We start from the raw sequence: 21,545 nt of genomic DNA, 5'->3' as shown, positions 1-21,545 counted from the left end.
GAAAAAATAATTTTTCCTAGGAAGTAAATTCTCTAGGATCATTCACAACATGGCTATTCCTGAGACCATGCTGTACACAAAATGATTGTCGTACTTGCCTACAAAAACAGTTACCAGACTTGAACATGATTACTGTGAAGTACTTTCAGTCATTTTGATGTGATAAAGTGCTATACAAATGCAGTTCCTTCCTACCTGATTCAGCTAAATCCCAGTTTCCTCTTTAACCTCTGTTTTCCTTTGTGGAATAAAATAGTCGATGCTTTTTCCATCACCCTGAAAATTTTCTTAGCATCTCCTTAAGGCAAAAAGTAATCACAATATTTTAATGAATAATTGTTATCTGAAAAGAATTACAAATTGTGAATAGAAATGTCAACGAATAAAACAGGGTCTTGTTACAGTTGAGAACAATCTGATTCTGTCTCTCTTTAGAATTTCAATATTTGTGACACTTTTATCTGTTTCCAATTTACATTGCATTTGTGCATGGATTTGCTTTCTGTTGACTGGGTGTTTGTTCTGATAGGATCTCCATATAGAGATAAAATCACAATCGCAATCCTTCAGCTACAGGAGGAAGGAAAGCTGCACATGATGAAAGAGAAATGGTGGCGAGGGAACGGCTGCCCAGAGGAGGACAGCAAAGAAGCAAGTGCCCTTGGTGTCGAAAACATTGGAGGAATATTTATTGTACTTGCTGCTGGGCTTGTTCTCTCTGTCTTTGTAGCCATCGGGGAGTTTATATATAAATCAAGAAGAAATAGTGACATCGAACAGGTAAGTTTCATTATTTTAATTATGCATTTGCAATGTGGAGTATGTAACACAAATGACCACAGTGGGACTTTCCACCAAACATACCAGGGGGAGAAATTTCTCCTGAGTCTGGATTTACTCTCCTTTCTTAGTATTTCAAAGCATGCAGAATTTAGCAGGTTATTGAATTATTCAGTCTTAACTTTGAAGCTGGTTTTCTGTAAGTTCTTTTAAGAGCTACAGAAAACAGCCTTCAATGTTAAGTCTAAACTCAACAATCTGCCAAATTCCGGGTTCTCTAAAATGTTTAGAAAGTAGAGTAAATCTAGACCCAGACTGAATTCCCCCACCCCTCCCCCCACCTTGTTTTTTTGCCTACGACAATAAACAGGCTTTAATGAAATAAGTAAGTGTTGCATCAAAACTTAACCAATGGAAAGCTATCAACAAAACCTACTCAGCAAATCTATAAAGCAATTTAATCTTTAAGATGATTAAATCTAAATATGAATAGAGTATGAAAAAGTGGAGGGCTGCAAGCAATTTACCTACAGGGTTAGTAAAACAATGATATTTAAATGCATTTGTCAAACTTAGTGGTACCGCCATTGACAACTGGCGGTACAGATGTTAACAGTGGTTTGCATATTAAGCAAATTTAATGTTCAGGGAAATTGATACACCTCAATTTATTATGTCTCATAGATTGGTCAATACTTATCAAATCAAATATACCCTGAAGTCAGTCCCCATAAAACTGTTTCTCAATGTTAATGGAATTAGACTTCTGGCTTTCGGGTTGTAGTATTAAACTGCTGGTAAAGTGAGATACCAGCTACTCTGGAGTATTTTATTTAGTAAAAAGCTTTTATCTCACTAACAAACATGTGATAAATATCAAATGTATCACTATATTGACCCCGATTTCTATATACCATAACATAATACATAGAAAAAATATTGGGAAAACGGGTTGGGAAATTTATAATAAAGGGATTATTTTATAAATTTAATAAGTGGATATAATATTTTACAGTTAAACTCACACAAATCGTTTCTTTATAAATCGTATAATTGCTTAAGTCATACATGTAGCCGAGTCCCATTCAATCTCCTACTACTGCTTACCATTGCACAAACTGTTTAAATCTTAATTTTTTGGGGTCCCAAATAATCCTAATTCTTTTGCAAATCATCTCCTAAATTGTAACGCCACTACTGCACTTACCGGGTGCATTGAAGTGCACAGGCGCAGTGTTCCATTTGAACCAAGTGCGGGAAACCAGGTCTTGACCTGTCACTGCGTGCACTCTCACCGGCTGCAGTGATGAAGTACTGCACACTCAGTATAGTACACTATAGTACATTGTACTCTGCTGAAACAAGTGCGGGAAACAAGGTCTTGGTCTGTTATCATGGCATCAGGCAATACAAGTACAAATAAGTCCAAGTTAGTGACAAGGATATGTTTATTGATTTTGTTATGCGTTAGTCTATAAAATCTGACTTATACATAACTTTGTATAAGTCATATATGATATGACTTATGCAAGATTGTAAGTTATATTAAATGCTGTGGTCCTGACTTATGCAATTTGTGTGAGTTTTACTCTTATAAAATGTGCTGCTGGTTTTATGGATTCGCTCCGTAGTTTAAATAACACAGGACCACTCGTTTGTAACCTGCTTCTCTGGCTCGAATATCTCATGCCCAGTGCTACAATAAAGCATATTTTTGGTCATCCGGGTGTCTGACACATGTAGAAACCTTTCACCATGCTTAAGAGTATCCAAACTCATTGCTAATCCCGATCTTCTCATCATTTGAGAGCCACACACAAGCAATTTCCATCAGAGGTTACTGGACGCTGAGTGGTATTGTTCTTCTCCCTCGGCCAGCGAAGGCATGGCCCAATTATATTGACACTATTTCCACCCAGCTGAGAAGAGTTAACACAGCACAGACCAGAACTAACACTGGGTGCCTTTGCAGTCTGCATGCAGTCAGCTGCACATGGCACATTGTACTTACCATTGTACTGAGCTAACAAAGGAGCATTTTCATGGCACGTATTGATATTTTTCAATGGCACGTCTTGATATTTTGCTGCACACAGTTCGGGGATTGACCTTCTAGCAATAGCAAACTGCTACAGCAAAAAGAATGTAGCATATTCTTTGAAGTGACATAGAATGAAACATAGGTTTTAAGGGAGTTTGCTTTGATTTTCTTGACATTATGCAAATGTTTTTCTTTGGAAATTAGGAAGCACTGTTGTCAGAAGACAGGATACTATTCCACACATACTGTCACAATTGACTTTTATCTCCATTTATCTGTATGAATCGTACCGGGCCCTTAAGAGGAGTTTTAAGAGGAGTGGAAGTAGCCACCTGCACAGATCCAAACAGTGCCATGGAGACGGGTCACTTTTGTACATTGCAGTATTTGCTTTCTGGTTTTCCTCTGGTATTTTTTGCTACTGGCTTGCCTTGATTTTAGAGAATAAATGTTTCACTTTTCTCAGTCTGTCACTTGTGTGACTCCATGATTATCTGGAGGAACAGGCATGACAGTGCTGAGAATTGGTCAGGTTTTGTTTGTGTTCCAGATTACATGCACTGTGGTGTTTATTGTACACATTCAGCTGTTATTTTGACTTCTGTGTACATAGGTAACCAAATTAATTTAGCTCTCAAAGTCAATACATTCAGTACAGAGTCAGTACATTCTATTTCTAACATTGAAATCAGCTCAGCTGTAATGTGTGTTTAACAGTAAAGTAATGAAGTATTGGTGTCAGATGTTACTATAGATGAGTTACTTACAGATAAAGACTAGAGAGAGCAAGTGCTTGATGAACTACATCTTGATATAGCTGGAGCCTCTTTGGGTTCCACCTTGAGGCATTTTTAATGGGATTGCTAAATAAGGAATCCCAATAGAAATCCTATCAACCCAATGGAACAATGCTCCGGAGGTAGATTTTGTCAGAGCATAGTTCCTGCAGGTTATAGTGCATTCCAGTTATTGGCAGGAGACCCCCATTCGGATGATTTATTTAAAAATCCCATTCAGAAATACTGGAAATTAGGCCCCAGTGTTTCTGTAACCAATTGCATTATTTTTGGAGGCTCTTTCACCCATAATTTCCAAAATTAGAATCGACCTGGTGGCCATAAAGAGGTTGTTTGTTTATGTTGAATTTTTACATATGCAGCATTTATAGGCTCCAATGTCTTTAAATACGAGTACAATCCATTTCAATACAAGATCAAATACTAAACTTCCACTAAATGTCAGTTTATGGGTGCTTATAAGAAAGGACTTTCATTGGCTCATAATCCTATATTGCAGAGCACTGCTGTGAAGTTAACTGAATTGCAAACATCGTCTGAAGATAACTTTAAAGATGGCATTAAAGCCTAAATTATGCAAAGCTTTTAACTGATGCTAAAACTGGCCTCTATAGAGTTTACCCTGGGTGTAGTATTCAGATTCATCGCATGTGAAAACAGTTCACAATATGCAACCTGCTTATTCACTGTCTTATAGTAAACATGTGCCCCATTTACAATGTCATATTTTTTGATTTGCTGAATAGCTTATCAAAACAAATAATATTTCAATGCATGGATGCTTTTCACACTTTATTTTTATTTCCGCAACAGTAATTTTGTCATCTGCAATTAGCAATGAACCCATTTGATTATATCTTGACTGTACATGTTTCTTTTCGGCTAGCATAGTAATTAAACTGTCAATCCCCCTACTGCTCAAAATGAGAGAACATTAAAGAAATTACATAAACCGCTGCAAAATCAACTGATCATTTTCTAATTCTCTGTCTTATCGTTTTCGGCATTTAAAAAAAATGTACTTTATTTCTTTTTGCTTTTTTTAAGTCCATCGTACCTTTGAATCATTCATTCTTACTGAAATGTCTGAATGTTGGGTTTTACCTTTTTTTTGCCATTTAGCATGAATTGCCTCACTGTCAGTATCATGTGTGTCCATTTGCTTAGTACGGGACTTCATTTATTTGAATTTAAAAAGTCATTCCGAACTTTTACTTTTATGTTTAATTTTCTGTACACTGTTGTCAATTCCTTTGCAACATTTTTTTGTAATTAAAGCTATTTCTGCACTTTTTTATTGCATGCAAGGCCTTTTGTTTGTTTTATGGATTACAATGTAAGCAAACTCATCCATCCAACTCCACTTCTGGAACCACGATTTCCACTGAGCTAGAGTGTGGCAAACTAATCCGGGAGGAGAGGGGAATACGGCCACAGTCCTCCATCCACACTGTGTAGAGAGGGCAGTGAAAGGTTTGTGCACGTTGGTCTTCTTACCATCAGTGAGAAGTTATCTTAATGTGTTGTATTTCGAGCAGCAAATGGGACAAGTTCAGAAGAATATTTGATCGAGTGCAAAAGATCTGATATTCTTAAAGGGCTAAAGTTGTCTTGCAAAAAAAGCCAATGTGATGATATTATTGAGGCAACAGTGCCATTACATCACTATCTGGTCTTCGCATTTAATTTGTGGTTTGTTCATTTTACAATAATGGTGAAGTTAAGCCAGTTGTCAAAATAAGGGGGCAAGATGCTATACCTCAGCAGATGGAGCAGAACGATTGCAAGATCTTTGTGAACCAACAAGTTAGAAATGTGTTTAGAAATCCATCCCATCCTCAAAATTCCTTGCAAAAGATTAAACAACCCTATTACATTTACACAATGTACATGTTGGTGAAACACACCAGAATTTATTAGATCCCTGTGCTTTTATAGTCATCTTCGCAGTTCAGTGAAGCATTGTTGTTACATGAACTTTTATTGGAATCTAACAGATAATGGAAATCTTCTTCATGGGCCATTTTCTGATTCTCACATTTCAGGTGGAGAAGGGACCTCATTGAGGTATATAAAACATGGAAATGTAACAGATAGAATTAAACCCAGAATATTACTTCAAATTAACAAAAATAATGTGGGATATACATTTACAGCGACATAAATTTACAATGGGCATTGTAGTTCAGTAGTAACAACACTTGTCGCGCAAATGAAACATCCTGAATTCAAATCCCATCATTGCATTCTAAAATCAATTTGTATACATGAAGGAAACTTACTTAGGAGTGGGGATTAGGAAAGGGGATTAGAAAGAGGGGATTAGGAAAGGCGGGGTATAAACACCAGCATTGACAAATTGGGCAGAATGGCTTTGTTTCAATGCTGTAGAGTTCTATATAATTCTATGTAAATGTAAATTTAGAATCATGGAAAACAGCATTAAATCAGGTTTTAGGAAGAACACCTTCACTGAAAAAAGTAATAAAATGTTTGTATCAATCTCACAGTTGGAGAAATAGAGATAGAAACATTCGAGACATTCAGATTGAAGTGATACTGTGTTACATTGGAGAAGACAAAGTTGTAAAAGGATGGGTTGAATTTTTTTAAATTATCCTTGGCATTTATGTTGTTAGAAAGTTAAATTATCTTCAAAAACATGAAAACAAAATAGAGGTAAAACAGAAAATGCTGGAAATGCACAGTAGTTTGATCAGCATCCAAAACAGAAAGTTAGGTTAACATTTCAGATCTGACACTCTATACAAGCAGAAATTACCTTAATCGGATAATTTAAGTTTCATTAAGATTTCACTCCATATTGAAGAAAATCCTTTGCCAATAGCTATATATGCAAAACATGGAGTGTAATGCTATGTTTAACAGAACACTCTGTTAAATGTTAGCTTCATTTGAAATTCAACAGTTTCTGAAACTTTTGCTTAGACACATTCATGCATATACTGAGGCTACGTGTTTGACACGTGCGTGAATATACAGAAGATTAGACATGCGCGTTAGACAAATACATACACATACAGAGGATACATTAGATGGATCATTGAATTAAAAAGAATCAAATCAAGACAGTTTAACTCACATGCAATAAATCATAACGAAAATAATGTGCTCCATGTCATATCTGCTACATTTATCCGGTGAAAGTTACCTATACCTCTATCTCTTAATATGGGCATGTTCAACTTGGGTAAATTAAAATATTTTCTGTTGCTACTTTTCAATGTGGGTATTATTTTCAATGAGGTATCACATCAGGAAATGAACTGGGGGTTGTTTTTTGTTTTTGATAGATTGTTGGACTGAAGGTTTATATCCACATGCACATCATATTATGTACAAGTGAGAGACCTGAGTTCAATTCCAGGCAGGGCGAAACCTTGGGCAAGTTTCCTTACTCCACACGCCTAATAATAATCCCTCCAAAACTAAAAACAATAATTAAATTGGTCATTTTCAATCTATGACTGTTTGTGGGACATTGCTGTGCGCAATTGGCTGCCGCGTTCGCCCACAAATATACAGTCAATTCACTTTACAGTGTGTTCTGTGAAGCGCTTTGGGACGTCCTCCTGACGTGAAAAGCGCTATATCAAATGCAAGGATTATTATTATTATTATTATTATTATTATTATTTATGTTGAGTTGTGGGAGTGGGACTTCATTCTAGTGATCTAGTAACATTCATTCACATACCATGGAAAATAAGGGGTGTTTTCTGGATGTCTGTCCCTTTAAAATATTCCAATTTCCTTATCTGGTCATGCTGTCATCAATACTCTGTATAATACCATCATGCAATTTCTCAGTAGTATTTTTCCAACATCAGTCACATTTTGATGAATGCTAGAAAGATATCCTCTATGCAGGTGTATCTGGTCTCTGAGCACAAGGAATGTATTATAAAGCTAGTTACAGGTCCTGTCTTTAAAATATGCATAAGTTTCACAAAAGCCTCTCCTGTCATTCATCACTCAGCAGCACCGGCTTGTCTTGTGCCTATCATTTAAAACTTCACATCTCATCCTTGCTGATGAAAATGTCAAGGTTGGTTGAAAAAACAATGCTTGAACGTTTCGAAAGGATTATAAAATCCAATAATGTAGTCATGTCTGCCTTACTTCAGTTCATGCAATATTCTATGTATCAGAATGATATAATAATCCTTGCATTTGATGTAGCAGTTTATTATGTTAAAGCATCTCAAATTGCTTCACGGAGCTATCTCAGAATTGTAGTGACTGTGTATTTGTAGGCAAACACTGCAGCCTAATTCAACACAGAAATATGCCACAAATAGACTTGAAGTGAAAGACCAATTTTTTTATCTGGGTTATTGTTTGCCAGGACAAAAAAAACATTTCGAAGTGTCATGGGATCTTTAACAACTGAACGGCAGTTGTCTGAATAGGCAGACAGGTCCTCAGTTTAATATCTCATCTGAAGGACAGCATCTCTGACAATGCAGTTCTCCTTAGCACAGCATTCAGTGTCAGACTGGACTATAAATTCAAAGTCCCGACGCAGGACTTGAACCCACAACATTTTGACACACAAGCAAGAGCCCTATTCTACTGAGTCAGGTTGACATTTTACATTTGCATTTTACAGTGACGAGGGGGAAATAATCTAAACAGTTCTTTTTGGGAACTGTGAAAAAACCAGGCTCCAAATTAAATTTAAACACTTTCCAAAAATCTGTGCATTGGGAATTTACAACACTGGTCTTAAGGCTAAGCCATGTGAAATCTTATTTACTGTTGTAATTTTAAGACCTCCTTAAACAGAAACAGAATCTTAAAGCATCTTAAAGCTTAATCTCATTCTCAATTAGGTTTCAGGCCTCACAGCTGTATTAGTGCCAAAACAGTGACTGAGAAAATTAGTTCTTTCACTGATGTCTACTGAGGATATCTGGTCATTTGGGTTATATTAAATCTTACAAATAGTCATTATCAAACGTACAGTGGAAGAAATTATACCTGGGTTTAATTCTAATCATTTGAGAATATTCAGAATTGTTAAATTCTTAACTTTGACATCATTTTTCTATAAGTTCTTTAAAGTACTTTACAAAAAAACAGTTCAAAAGACTACGTTAATGAATTTGCCACATACAATTTCCCTGATTTTTAAGAACTTTCATCATTACAGTAATTAGCTTTAAGATATAATGTTACAACTAAGAATTGTAACATTATATCTGCTTAGCTCTGATCATATCAAAACATCTCAAAGCTAATTACAGTAACCACTGTCAAGTGTAGTGACTGGTTTTGTAAGGAAACCCAGCAGTAATTTTGTTTGCAAACAAGGTTCTACAAACAGCTATGAGGTGATTGACCAATTTATCTGTAAGATTCTTGACCAGGACATTGGGAAAAAGTTCCTTCTCTTTTCCTATAGTGCTGTGAAAAGTCCATCGGAAGAACAGGCAAATTGGAAGATTGTATGAGCAGTCACAACAATTTATAGTGGAGATAAGGATAACCAGACAGACAATATCATTCCACAAAAGCTGGTGGGAAGCAATTCTGCTTGAGTCTAGATTTACTCTGATTTATGTAGCATAGCACCAATTTAGAGTGTCCAGAATTTCACAAGAACTTAAGTACAAACTGAATTTGAAGCCAGTTTTCTGTAAATTCTTCTAAAACTACAGAAAATTGACTATGAGTTAAGACTGAATTCAATAAGTTGACAAATTCATTCTAGGCTTTAAAATGTTAAGAGATGGAGTATGACAAGTGAAATTTCTCCACAGGGATATCTCACTAAAGCAATTACCTGGAGTGTGCTTACCACCCAGTTTACCATTTAAACAGTTTACTCAAAGAGGAAAAGTTTAAGGACGAGAGAACTAAGAACTGTAGCATTATATCTTCTAAGCTCCAGACTTCAATAAATACCAACATTTACATTTGCAGGCTGTAAACAGAGAGGTTAACAGATACAACAACAACAACAACAAGATTCCATTTATTGAGCGCCTTTCACGTCGGGAGGACGTCCCAAGGCGCTGTACAGTTGGGTCAGGACCCGAGCAGGGGGGAAATGGTCAGGGTGAGGGGAGGGAAGGGAGGGAGCGAGGAGGGGGTAGAGAGTCGAGAGGGGAGCTGAAGGCACGGTCAAAGAGAAAGGTCTTGAGACCGGCCTTGAAGGAGGAAAGGGAGGAAGCGGCGAAGGCACTGGGGGAAGAGTTCCAGAGCCTAGGGGTTGAGAGGCTGAAGGCCCGGCCACCGATGGTAGGGCGGTTGGGGCGGGGGATGTGGAGCAGACCGGAGCCAGAGGAACGGAGGGTACGGGCAGGTAGGTAGGGGGATAGTAGGTCGGAGAGGTAGGAGGGAGCGAGGCCATGAATGGCCTTGTAGGTGAGGATGAGGATCTTGAATTCGATCCTCTGGGGGATGGGGAGCCAGTGGAGGCGAGCGAGGGTGGGAGTGATGTGTTCCCGAAGCCTGGTGCGGGACAGTACACGAGCTGCAGAGTTCTGAATGACCTGCAGCTTGTGGAGGGAGGTGCCGGGAAGGCCGTCGAGGAGAGAGTTCCCATAGTCCAGCCTTGAGATGAGCAAAGAAGAGGTTTAACAACTCTAAAAACTATTGACTCTTCTCGTGTATCTCCATTTAATAACTATGATAACAGCCTTTTTGGTTGCTTTATTTACAGTCAAAATAGTTTGTCAACTGCATGCATTGAACAACCTTCTCTCCTATCAATACTCAAGGCTCAACCTAAATCTTTACAAAATGTAGTCAGGGAGTTTGTGTCCGCTTGAAGCCATTTCCATTTAATATTTGTACCTTACACTAGACTAAGATATTGCTGTTTTAGTGTTACACCTAAACAGTGTTACAGGATTTGTTTTCGGGCTCCCTCTATGTTACACCTCTTGTGTTTTAAAAACAATAACAACAACAAAAACAAATTGCATTTGTATAGCGCCTTTCACATCAGGAGGACGTCCCAAGGCGCCTGAAACTTGGATAGTGAGCTTGGGTAGACAGGAACCCTGTATTGTCAAGATGTGACCCAGCCATTGTTTTTATCTAAAGCTCAAGGTTATCCTCTTTTAGTAATAATAGTAATAATTCTTGCATTGATATAGCCCCTTATCAGTTTGTCAAGACATCTCAATGCACTTCACAGGATTTTACTGTCATGACTATGTATTTATAAGCAAACACAGCAGATAATTTGTGTGCAGCAATGTCCCGTAATCAGCGATGAAGTGAATGACAAATTTTAACTGAGGGATAACTGGCCAGCACATTGAGAGAAACTCCTTTCTCTCTCTGAGTATTGCCGTGGGATTTTTAATGTCCAAGTCAATCCCTACAGAACTTTAACTGTTTGGTTGTTGACCAATTTTACTGATGAATTCCCCCACCACACTCAACACAAAGGAGGAGCAGTTACTGCTCTGCAGATATGTACTGCACTGTCAATATTCACACAAAATTGTCATTTCAGAAAATTCAAACTGCTTTTTGTCTCATGTTAACAAACTTTGGTAAACTTTGCAAATCAAAGCACAGCAAAAGGTCAGTGAATGCATCTATTACTGGTGATGAGAAAGCAGGTAGGAAATTCCTTCCAAATTAAATGAAAGGCTGCAGGCAAAATAATTTTAAGTCATTTGCATAGTTTTATTTAACATTGATATTAAACCCAGCTGGTGACCTGCTTTAGTATCTGCAGATTAAAAATGTGCTCTCTTACTCTTAAAGTATATGATTTTTGGTGAATTATTTATATTATATGTCGGAGAATTTTTCTTGTCAGCTGGCTTTCTGACACATGTGAAAACCCATCCCCAAACTACTGAGAATTCCACATATGCATGGAAATTTCTGTTTATCTTAAATCAAATTCACATGCTCTCATCAGAGGAACCCACCGTGCTTAACCTGAATCTGGAAAGTAGTAGGCTCAGGTTAGAAAGAGCCAAGGTTTAGGGGACCCCAGAGTATGCATTGGAGTACTGCTGGAGTTTAACCAGCTAAAACCAAATGTCTTACAACTTGCTAGGTGAAAGATAGATTGCTTATCATTGATGTATTGGCTTATTTGCTTTGACTGATTCTCTCCAAGTATGAATATTCTGACCTTCCCCCTCTGGATCTAAATATGGATGGATTAACAAAGGGATTATTTTGCACAAGGCTTCTGTTTGCACAATATCAGAACTTCCTGCCTACAATACTGAGCAGGGGAAAGACCATTTGGACAGGCAAATGTTTTTACTACAGGGCATATTTAAGAAAAAATATGTGCCTTTTGTTCACTTGTACGCTTGAGAAAAGAATTAATTAATTTGAGCTGATTGTTCAATGTGCCAAATCAACTTAAAATAGTAAAATATCACTGGAGGGCGATGCATATAAATCAAAAAGACATGATTTGATAGTACAATATGCTCTTAAAATGGACACTTACTGTGAAAATTCCTTCATTTTCATGCTGGTTTTAGATCATTACAGATCACAATCTAAGAGGCGATAGACACATAGAAATGTATAACAGTAGGGGGCCATTTGAGTGACTGCGTTAGTGTCAGTGTTTTCTCTGATTTAGCCATCTGGCCTAAACCCAGTTCTGTACAGTTCAATTATACTTCCAGGCAGATCAATCAAGGTATATTTTTAATATAAATGTTAGCATATTGGTCCCAACTGCAGAGACTCTCTCTTTATGAACATCTCTGAGAGCAAACAGGAGGTTGCTCCTTTTAATGCAATGTATGATTAATAGCTTGGTCCATTACACAGGAAAGATATTTTAAACTACTCGAAAGGTGCTCCTTAAACAGTCCTCTGAAGATTACTTGGGATTTTCATGATGAACAGAGATGAAGGTGATTAAAAAGACCATTAGAAGCCTGAATCTCTCATGGTTTGGCCATAAAATTTAAGATCCTGAAGAATTTTTAAACAAAATTAAATTCCATCTTAATGTTGAAGCCAGTTTTCCGCATCTCTTTTCTAATAAGATTGTAAAACAGTTCACACTAAAAACCTATTATATCAACATTATAACTTCTAAATAAGTAAGCTGCAATCTATCCCTATTGATACCCCTACATTTTAAGTCTCCAATACTTTGCCGGCTGACTTTCCAATTTTGCATGTTAGTTAATGGCAAAAGGGCATCTTTTTGTAAATTGCCACATACTGATCTCATAACTTGACTGGAATGAATCAATGGCTATACATTGTGCAGATTCAAATAATTGTATAATCTGTACCTTAACCCTGCATACAAAACCGTAATGGGTATGGTCGACCTACCTGGACAAACAGCAGGACGCTTGCCATTCAGCATTCACTGCACAGTTAAACTCCAGCAGTAGCCTCATGCACCATTTATTTTCCGGGATTAGATAAACAGAGTAGATCTTCCTGGGGGGAGAGTATGCAATCCACTCGAGACAAACAAAACCTCTATGCATATGTGAGATTTTCAATAGTTTAGCTAGGTTACCTCAATGATGATGGGCTGACTTTAAAACGTTCGGAGGATGCTCCCCAATTTCAAATTCTACACAGGATGAGACAGCACAAACTCAAAACACAAAAAGATAGCATGATTGAATTTTTTTTCCATTATAAGATCAAAGATTATACCACAAGGCTGGTACACTGAGCCATATTTGTAAATCTCCTGCCTGATATTTAACATTTTTCTAAGTGTAATAGCCATGAAAGAGAATTTCACCTGAATCTAGATTTATCCTTATTAAAGTTGCATTTCAGAGTGTGCAGAATTTGGTAAATGTTGAATTCAGTTTTAGCATTGAAGCCCATTCTTGAGAAAAACTTACAGCTAACAGGTTTTAAAAGACCTTATTTAATAATTTGACAAATTCTGGATACTCTGAAGTGTTTCATTAATAGAATTAATATACACCCAGGTGGAATTCTTACTACAATCTGGTAGCAAGATCTATCCTCTGTGAGATGATCAACAACCATCTTAGCAGCTGCCTGTGGCTACAGTTGTCATTGTGATTACTGAAAGCAATCTGTGTTTGTGAAGAAACTGAATGAAGAGATCAAAACCAATCCAAACAGAAATATTAGAGAAAGTTCAAGAAAACAAAAAGTAGTGAGACCTAGGCACATTGAAAAGATCATCTGAAAATAAGTCAGTCTGGCTCAGCTGGTAGTACTCTCGATTCTGAGTCAGAAAGTCGTGGACTCAAGTTCCATATCAGGTCTTTGTACATCCTTGTATATAATGACACTCCAATGACACCGCATTATTGGAAGCACCGACCTCCGAATAAGAGGTTAAACTAAGGCCCCCATCTGCCTGTTCAGATAGATGTTAAAAGATCCCATGGCTCTATTTGAACAGAAAAGCGAGTTTCTCCTCGTGTCCTGGCCAACAATCCCCCAAATAAAATTGGTCACTCACAAAATGCTTGTTTGCGGAAATTGCTGAGTGCGAATTGGCTGCTGTGTTTGCCTACAAATATATACAATCACTACATTTTACAGTGAAAAGTACTGTGAAGTACTTTGAGATATCATCCTAATGTGAAAAGCACTATATCAAATACAAGGATTATTATTATTTATATAATTTATATTATTTATATAATGGAAGAGATAAAAGAGCAATAGGAAAGCATATTGGCTGCCGCGTTCGCCCACAAATATACAGTCAATTCACTTTACAGTGTGTTCCATGAAGCATTTTGGGACATCCTCCCAACGTGAAAAGCGCAATATCAAATGCAAGGAGTATTATTATTATTATTATTTATTATTATATTGCACATAAGAGCAAGAGGAATGCAAAACTGTTTTTAAACTATGTTATTAATGGTTGGCAAAGATGCACATTGTGTAACTGTGCGCATTGCAGACCAGAGGCCTGAAAGTTTCTTAGCCATTCATTGTCAAACTATTGTCTTAAAACCATTCATCTAAAACGTTCCCTTAAAATTTAAAATTGTGCAGATTTTTTAAAAAATCCTAAATTCAATCTTCATTTTGTAGTTGGATTTCTGCATCATAACTTTATATATGGGTGGGGTGGAGGGGGATAGGTATGGAGCAGACATGGTTTCCACTCGTGATCTGTATCTAGTATCCCCTACCTCCAGAGCAAAGTGTATTTTTTGTTGTTGTTCTCTGAGGTATTGATCAAGCTAAGCTTTGATTATTCCTGCAGTCACATAGCCGACATTCACTGTTTGGGTTACACATGAAGCATTTGATTTATAAAGACAAGCTAATCGACACTCAGAACTGTACCCTGGGCATTCAACAAAGGATGTAAGAAACTGGAGCAAGAGGAACCTTTTTTTTAAATGAACTCAATTGGCCTTTCAAGGGATATGTTAGGAAGATGCAAAGGATATGGAAATGGAACAGCTGTTAAACAGAATCTTCACATCTGTCCTCATTTATGAAGACAAAGTCAAATTGCAGATCCAAATGTTCTGGCTCAGAAATATTTGACACAAGCAGTCATCATCGATCTTGTGTTATTAAAATACATGTCTATAAAAACTCAGCATAATTTTGAATTTTACGGCTAAGGCCATTAGCAATTTCAGGATTCTTGTCAGTAAAATTATAAAATTTGGAAAAAGAAAGTCTAAAACGAATCAGAGCCCATGAATAGAAATTAATTAGAAGCAAATTTTAGGACAGAGTCATATATATTTGGAATAATCTGCCAAGAAAATTAATAGAAACAAAATAATTTGCTTTTTCTATATAGAATCTGGTTCCACAATGGAAAGTTAATACACTAGAGAAATCAGCTTTGATGGGATAAATGTTTTTTTTCCATTCTATTCTTATGTTGCTGTGTTCTCATCTCTCAAACCTTTCTTGGTGGGACTTGAAGATTTCAATTGTTAGTAGGCCTTTGTCTTAATGTTCAGATATATTTTCACAGTTCCATGTTTTAAAGTGTAACTTAATTGAATATTTGAAACATTATTAGTAACCTCACAATTCTCTGAAATTATGCAGGCATGTATTGACGTATTGGAAGCAGTGAACGGATTTATGTTATCAGTGCAGATTTGTTCTCGCCTAATGCTGGGGGAGCTTTGCAAAAGGGCCTGTAGAATTCTGCCAACTGACACACAGTCGCATTTGATTTTTAATGTTATTAAAGAGTCAACCATGATGGCGGTCTCCTGTAATAATAAAACCCTTGGGCTGCCCAGGAACATTTGTCCATAATATTTTCATTGTAACCAATGGCATCTATTCAATTCCCAAATCAATTCCTAGTTATGGTTTCAGGAACGCGGTCAAAGTCCATTTGCTGCCCTTAAAACCACATTTGTATTGCTCCATTGCTCGGTTCAACAACAACAACAAGATTACATTTGTATAGTGCCTTTCACGTCGGGAGGACGTCCCAAGGTGCTCGACAAAGTACAGCATTTCAGACCCGAGCTGGGATTGGGGTGGGGGAAGGAAGGGGAGGGGAAGGGGGTGACCAATGGCATGGTCGAAGAGGAGGGTTTTGAGGCGGGACTTGAAGGAGGCTAAGGAGGGGGCGAGGTGGAATGATTGGGGGATGGAATTCCAGAGGTTCGGGGCAAAGTGGCTGAAAGCTCTCCCGCTAATGGTGGGGCGGGTGGGTCGGGGGACGTGGAGCAGACCGGAGCCGGCTGAGTGGAGAGAGCGGGCAGGTTGGTAGGGGGTTAGGAGGTCGCAGAGGTAGGGTGGGGCGAGGCCATGGAGGGCTTTGTATGTGAGGACCAGGATCTTGAACTGGATTCTCTGAAGGATAGGGAGCCAGTGGAGTCGGGCGAGAGTGGGGGAGATGGGGTCACGGAGTTTGAAATTAATGCAGAAACCACATTGAATCAATGTGAATTGAAGCTCAAAGGAAACACAATTGCTTAATGCACCAGCCTGAAATATTCTGGTCACAAATAGCCCTGTCACTCAACTTTCTGCATCTCTAAAGGTCACCTGGCACACTGAACATTCTTATGTAATTTTATCAACCCTTGTCACAATCATGTTTTAGCAATGACAGACATGATACAAAAGCCTAACTAGCTTTTGAGTGACCCAGGACTTATGGATCTACTGTTCTAAAGCTACCTCCTAACTTAAGGTTGCACCAGTCACTTAATTACATCCTGGTGTAAATCAACTGAAGAAATGGAGCCCATTTCATTCAATTGATAACTGACGATGACACTGAAAAATATGTCAAGGTCTCAGCACTTTGAACACTTTGGCAAATATTCAAGTAATAATAAATACAGTTAAAAATGTATCCAAAAAGTATTTATTCTTAACGCAAAGTAATATTGCTGGTTGGATTCCCATTTTAAGGACCGAGTACAAGCTCCAGTTCAGACTAACATTAACACTCAACTTGTCCTGAGCCATGATAAATAATAATAATAATAATCCTTGCATTTGATATAGCGCTTTTCATGTTGGGAGGACGTCCCAAAGCGCTTCACAGAACATACTGTAAAGTGAATTGACTGTACATTTGTGGGCGAACGCGGCACCCAATTGCACACAGCACAAACAGTCGTAGATTGAAAATGACCAATTTTTATTATTGTTTTTGGAGGGATTATTATTAGGCGTGTGGAGTAAGGAAACTTGCCCAAGGTTTCCCCCTGCCTGGAATTGAACTCAGGTCTCTCGCTTACAAAGCGAGTGCTCTAACCACTGAGCTACAGGTGACTGCTGATGATGTTCAGCAGTCACCTATAGGAAGAGAGCAATTTGGCCAGCAAGGACCAACGGGTGAATCATCTGTATATCTTCTAACAGATTGACCAAAATCATGGGTCTATATGGATATCTCCTGGACCATCTTACCCACCCATTTAGTAGGCTAGCAGTGTTACGGGTGACTAAGTGGTTGGAAAAGAAAGGAAATTATAATGTAAAACAAAAAAGGGTGGAATTTCAAGTCATTTCACAAATTAAAGTAATGCATCTTTTTAGCTAGGAAGTCGAATGTTTGTGCAGAATTGGTTTCTATATAAATTACTTGAGGTAATATGCTGGAAATGAGTAAGGATGAGAGCATATTGTATATTCAGCACGAATTTGATCTGGTTAATCTTTCTACTTTGTTTTTATTCTCCAGTGTTTTATGTTGAGCACAGTGATCGAGGATCTTCGCATCTCACTGCGGTGTCACGGAAAAATAAACAGAAAATCCAGCACCAGAAGAAAATACATGCTGTCGAGCATCCTATTGTGTCACCAGAGGCGAATTATACGTAGGGAGACGATAACATGAACTTGCAATCTGTATTCCTGGCATGAAAAAGTCCTTGCTGTTAACTGGAATTGTATTTTTTACCTCGTGGACAATATTGTGAAATATGGGACTTTTTGACAGTGACATGACCATGGGATTTAGAAACTCTTTTTACTGATTTTTTTTAACAAAAATAATCAAGCGAAGTAAATGATAAATGTTAAGTGATCATTTTTTTTCCATTTGCAAAAGTGGTTTTGTTATAACTGAGTGTAACAAGGTTTGGTATAACTGAGGCTGACACATAAAGAAACATTGTAACACAGAGTTTAATTTCCTGGAAGTACATCAGTAGCACTAGAATCAGCTTTATGCATAGACATTTCTCCCTTTAATGTTCAGTGAAGCAAGCCTATTGAAGTTTAAATGGTAAAACACCATTAAGATCACAATCCTCTCTTACTCTTTCTTTGCTGTCCCTGCTATAGATGCTGGAGGCCCTCTATTAATCAACTAGACTTCAAATGACTCAAATGTGTCGACGTTTGTTGAACTGGCTCCACTTACTTATTCATCACTCCAGCCCCACCCCCAAAAAAAGCCTGGTGCTGCCATGCTTGTTATCTATTGTGATATTTGCTTGTTGCAACCTTCTCGTCGTTTTACTTATAGTGGAGCGGTCCAGAGAGTGCTGGTCCAGGAACTGGTCTGTACAGTTCCTGGTATTGATTACTGAGTAACCCCACTTGTGACAATGAGGTACAGTCGTTCACTCAGTAAAAGAGATGTCCCTGGTTAATGGGAACGCTTGGTAATCAATAGTGTACTAGGAAACTGGAGATTCATATATCAACTCGTCTTAGGTAATGGTTCTTACAGTTTAGCTGCACAGGAAATCAACAGGAATTGGGCAACAATTGCCATTATTTAAAGCACGCATTTAGATAACTGAATGATTGAACCAAGTTCCGAGTGTTGGTGTTTCTGCCATTTAAACCTTGATTTCATCTGTTTCTATTTCTTTCCTGAATAAAGTGTTCACAGTTTTTTCAAGAATCTGGTTGTTCCCTGTGCGTACATTTGGATTTTATTTGGTATCAACTAGCGCACGTCACAACAAAATAAATGCAACAGACATTGATTCACAATCAGAGGTCACTCCATCAACTCATAATTTACGTCTGGAAAGAGAAACTTTTCCAATAGAGAGTGTAGGCAGGAGTTAGTGGGGAAAGATACCACCTAATGCAATATAAATCAGAACGTAGTAGATCCAGAGCCTGGATGATGCTGAGTGAGTTGATCTCAGCCCAGAGATTACAATTGGAGACCTATAGCGTAGTGGTTAGAGCACTCGCCTCAAAAGTGGTGAGACGCCCAGGTTTGAATCCCGGGCGGGACGATACCTTAGGCAAGTTTCCTTACTCCACACGCCTCTGTTTACCTAGCAGTGAGTAAGAACCCAGTTGTTAGTCGATTGGTGGATTACTTTCCAAAAAAATAATAATAATTTGGTCACTCAATCCACGACTGTGTGGGACACTGCCATGCGTAATTGACTGCCGCGTTTCATCCACAAAATATACAATCAATTCACTTTACAGTATATTCTGTGAAGAGCTTTGAGACATCTCAAAGTGATAAGGCGCTATATCAAATGTAAGGATCATCATTATTATTGTTGTTATACCCCATTATGTTAAAGAGATAGAAAATCTACTCAACCTGTTGGAGATGGGGACAGATTGGAGTTTGTTCTGTCATTCTCCCCTCTTCCCCTACTTCATGGTTTAACAATCTACTGGCACTCTTTGTCAAGACTCCCTTGGATGCTCAAAATCTGTAAAATAGGATTTGAATGAAGTGAAAAAAGTCAAATGCTTTGGAAAGGGAAGACAGAAAACAATTTGGAAATGAAATAGGCACACAGTTATAATAATGAATTAATGTTTATTCCAAATAAAATGTGACTTTAATTTTAAGACAATAACATGTCTTGGGGATGTGGATAATACAAGATTCTAATAGAATTAATAATCAATAAATGCACAATCTACAATCAGACAATAGCAACAACGATAAATTGACATTTGCATGGCTCCTTTCACGTCAGGAGGATGTCCCAAGGCACTGGACAGTCCAAGGTTTGCACCTAAGTATAGGTGGGTGGGGGGGAAGATGACCAAAGGTGTGGTCAAAGAGAAAGGTCTTGAAGGATATGAGAGAAGGATAAGTTGCAGGGACTCGGAGTTGGAGATCCAGAGAGTAGGAAACCACTCTCGTGGTAATTATCCCATTATAACTTGATAAAATCAAATTCAACTTTGAGGGATGTGCTTTCAAGTATAGCAATGCCAATGGAAGCCAGGACACTCAGCATACAGTTTCTGGGAAGTACAAGCTACTGCTGGGGTAATCCTTGCCTGTGCCATTACCAGAGAAATCTGATAGGTTTGTCAAGATCCTGGAACTATATCATCCAAGCGGTCAGAAGAGGAGCAATATTTGGAATCAAAAGAAGAGACCTTTATTTTGTTGGCTGTCATAATAGTGAGACAGGTTGGTTGGTCCATTGGTTTAGAGCTGAAAGAGAATGCAAAGAAGCCCTGTGAAAAAAAATAAGTTGATTACAGTGGCACAGCAACCTGTTAAATTGATTTTAACATTAGAGGTAATGTTATTGGATCCTCATTCCAGACACAGAGTCTGCCAGACCATCTCTATAGCAATTTAATTTCTCTCCAAGTGCCTTTTTCCACTCTGTAGTCAGCATTGAGATGGCCAAATGCTGCTATTAATGCTTGAAATATTTATGTGGGAAAGATTTATTTGTAAGTAATATAGATAATTTCAGCATATTTTGACTGGATGGAATTGGAATTCGCATTGGTTATTGTGAACAAAGGTAAAAATTCACCAAAACAGTTCTTGATCCTTTCTTAACTTTTTTTTCATTTATCATTGCAAAATATTGGCTGTCAATTTAACAGAACAATTTGGAAGAAAACAACCTTTTTTGTGAGAATCGTTTCTGTTTTTCTTAAGTTATGAAATCCATTTGAATTATCTGCAGTCTATGTGACCATCTTTAGTTGATCTGAATTCTTTGATCAATTCCTAGTTTCACTATATATTCAGGTCAACCTAAATCTTTCATTCAGACAGACATGGGAGGAATCTTGAGCTAAAGGTTTTCTTTCTGTGCTTTCATTACTTTTCTCTACATGTTGAGAAGATTTCATATGTGTCTAGCAACTGCAAAGAAATATACTGTTTGCCAGTGATATAGTATTCATCATTGGTTATTTATATTTAAGAGGACTACAAACGATATTCCTGAGCAATATTAATTCATACATTGTGTTAGTATGGATGTAATTTGATATCCTGTACTGGCGAGGTGAATTCTCACAAAAGCTTCCAGTGGATTCATCCATCCCTTCAAGAAACAGTGATCATGTATTGTCATCAACAAAACACAAGTTCAGTTAAGTTCAGCAACTCTCTAGGATGTAGCCTGTACTTGGATTTCACAATCTCCTGTGCTGATCCCATCACTGCAGATTGTCGGATTCACATTTTATAATAACTGAAGATTTGCTGCTGTTGACTTGTGATCTCTAGCCTATATTTTCTCTTGTTGCTCTAAGAATCAATGCTCTCCCACAAGCTTAACATTCAAATC

The 21,545-nt window shown here is 37.7% G+C and overlaps 1 protein-coding gene across 1 annotated transcript in view; it reads left to right on the top strand.

Moving 5' to 3' along the window:
- grik1a (glutamate receptor, ionotropic, kainate 1a) overlaps positions 1–18,823 on the top strand; it is a 159,501-nt gene extending 140,678 nt beyond the window's left edge. The window contains exons 16-17 of the mRNA XM_007901250.2: positions 530–780; positions 17,744–18,823. Of these exons, the coding sequence (XP_007899441.1) occupies positions 530–780; positions 17,744–17,899 (407 nt within the window). The 3' untranslated portion in view covers positions 17,900–18,823. The remainder of the gene's footprint in view (positions 1–529; positions 781–17,743) is intronic.
- Positions 18,824–21,545: the final 2,722 nt, after the last annotated feature.

The sequence above is a fragment of the Callorhinchus milii genome, unplaced genomic scaffold, assembly GCF_018977255.1.
Source record: "Callorhinchus milii isolate IMCB2004 unplaced genomic scaffold, IMCB_Cmil_1.0 Scaffold4, whole genome shotgun sequence".
Lineage (NCBI taxonomy): Eukaryota > Metazoa > Chordata > Chondrichthyes > Chimaeriformes > Callorhinchidae > Callorhinchus > Callorhinchus milii.
The sequence above is the reverse complement of the archived record's forward strand: the minus strand, read 5'-3'. Positions and strand labels throughout refer to the sequence as shown.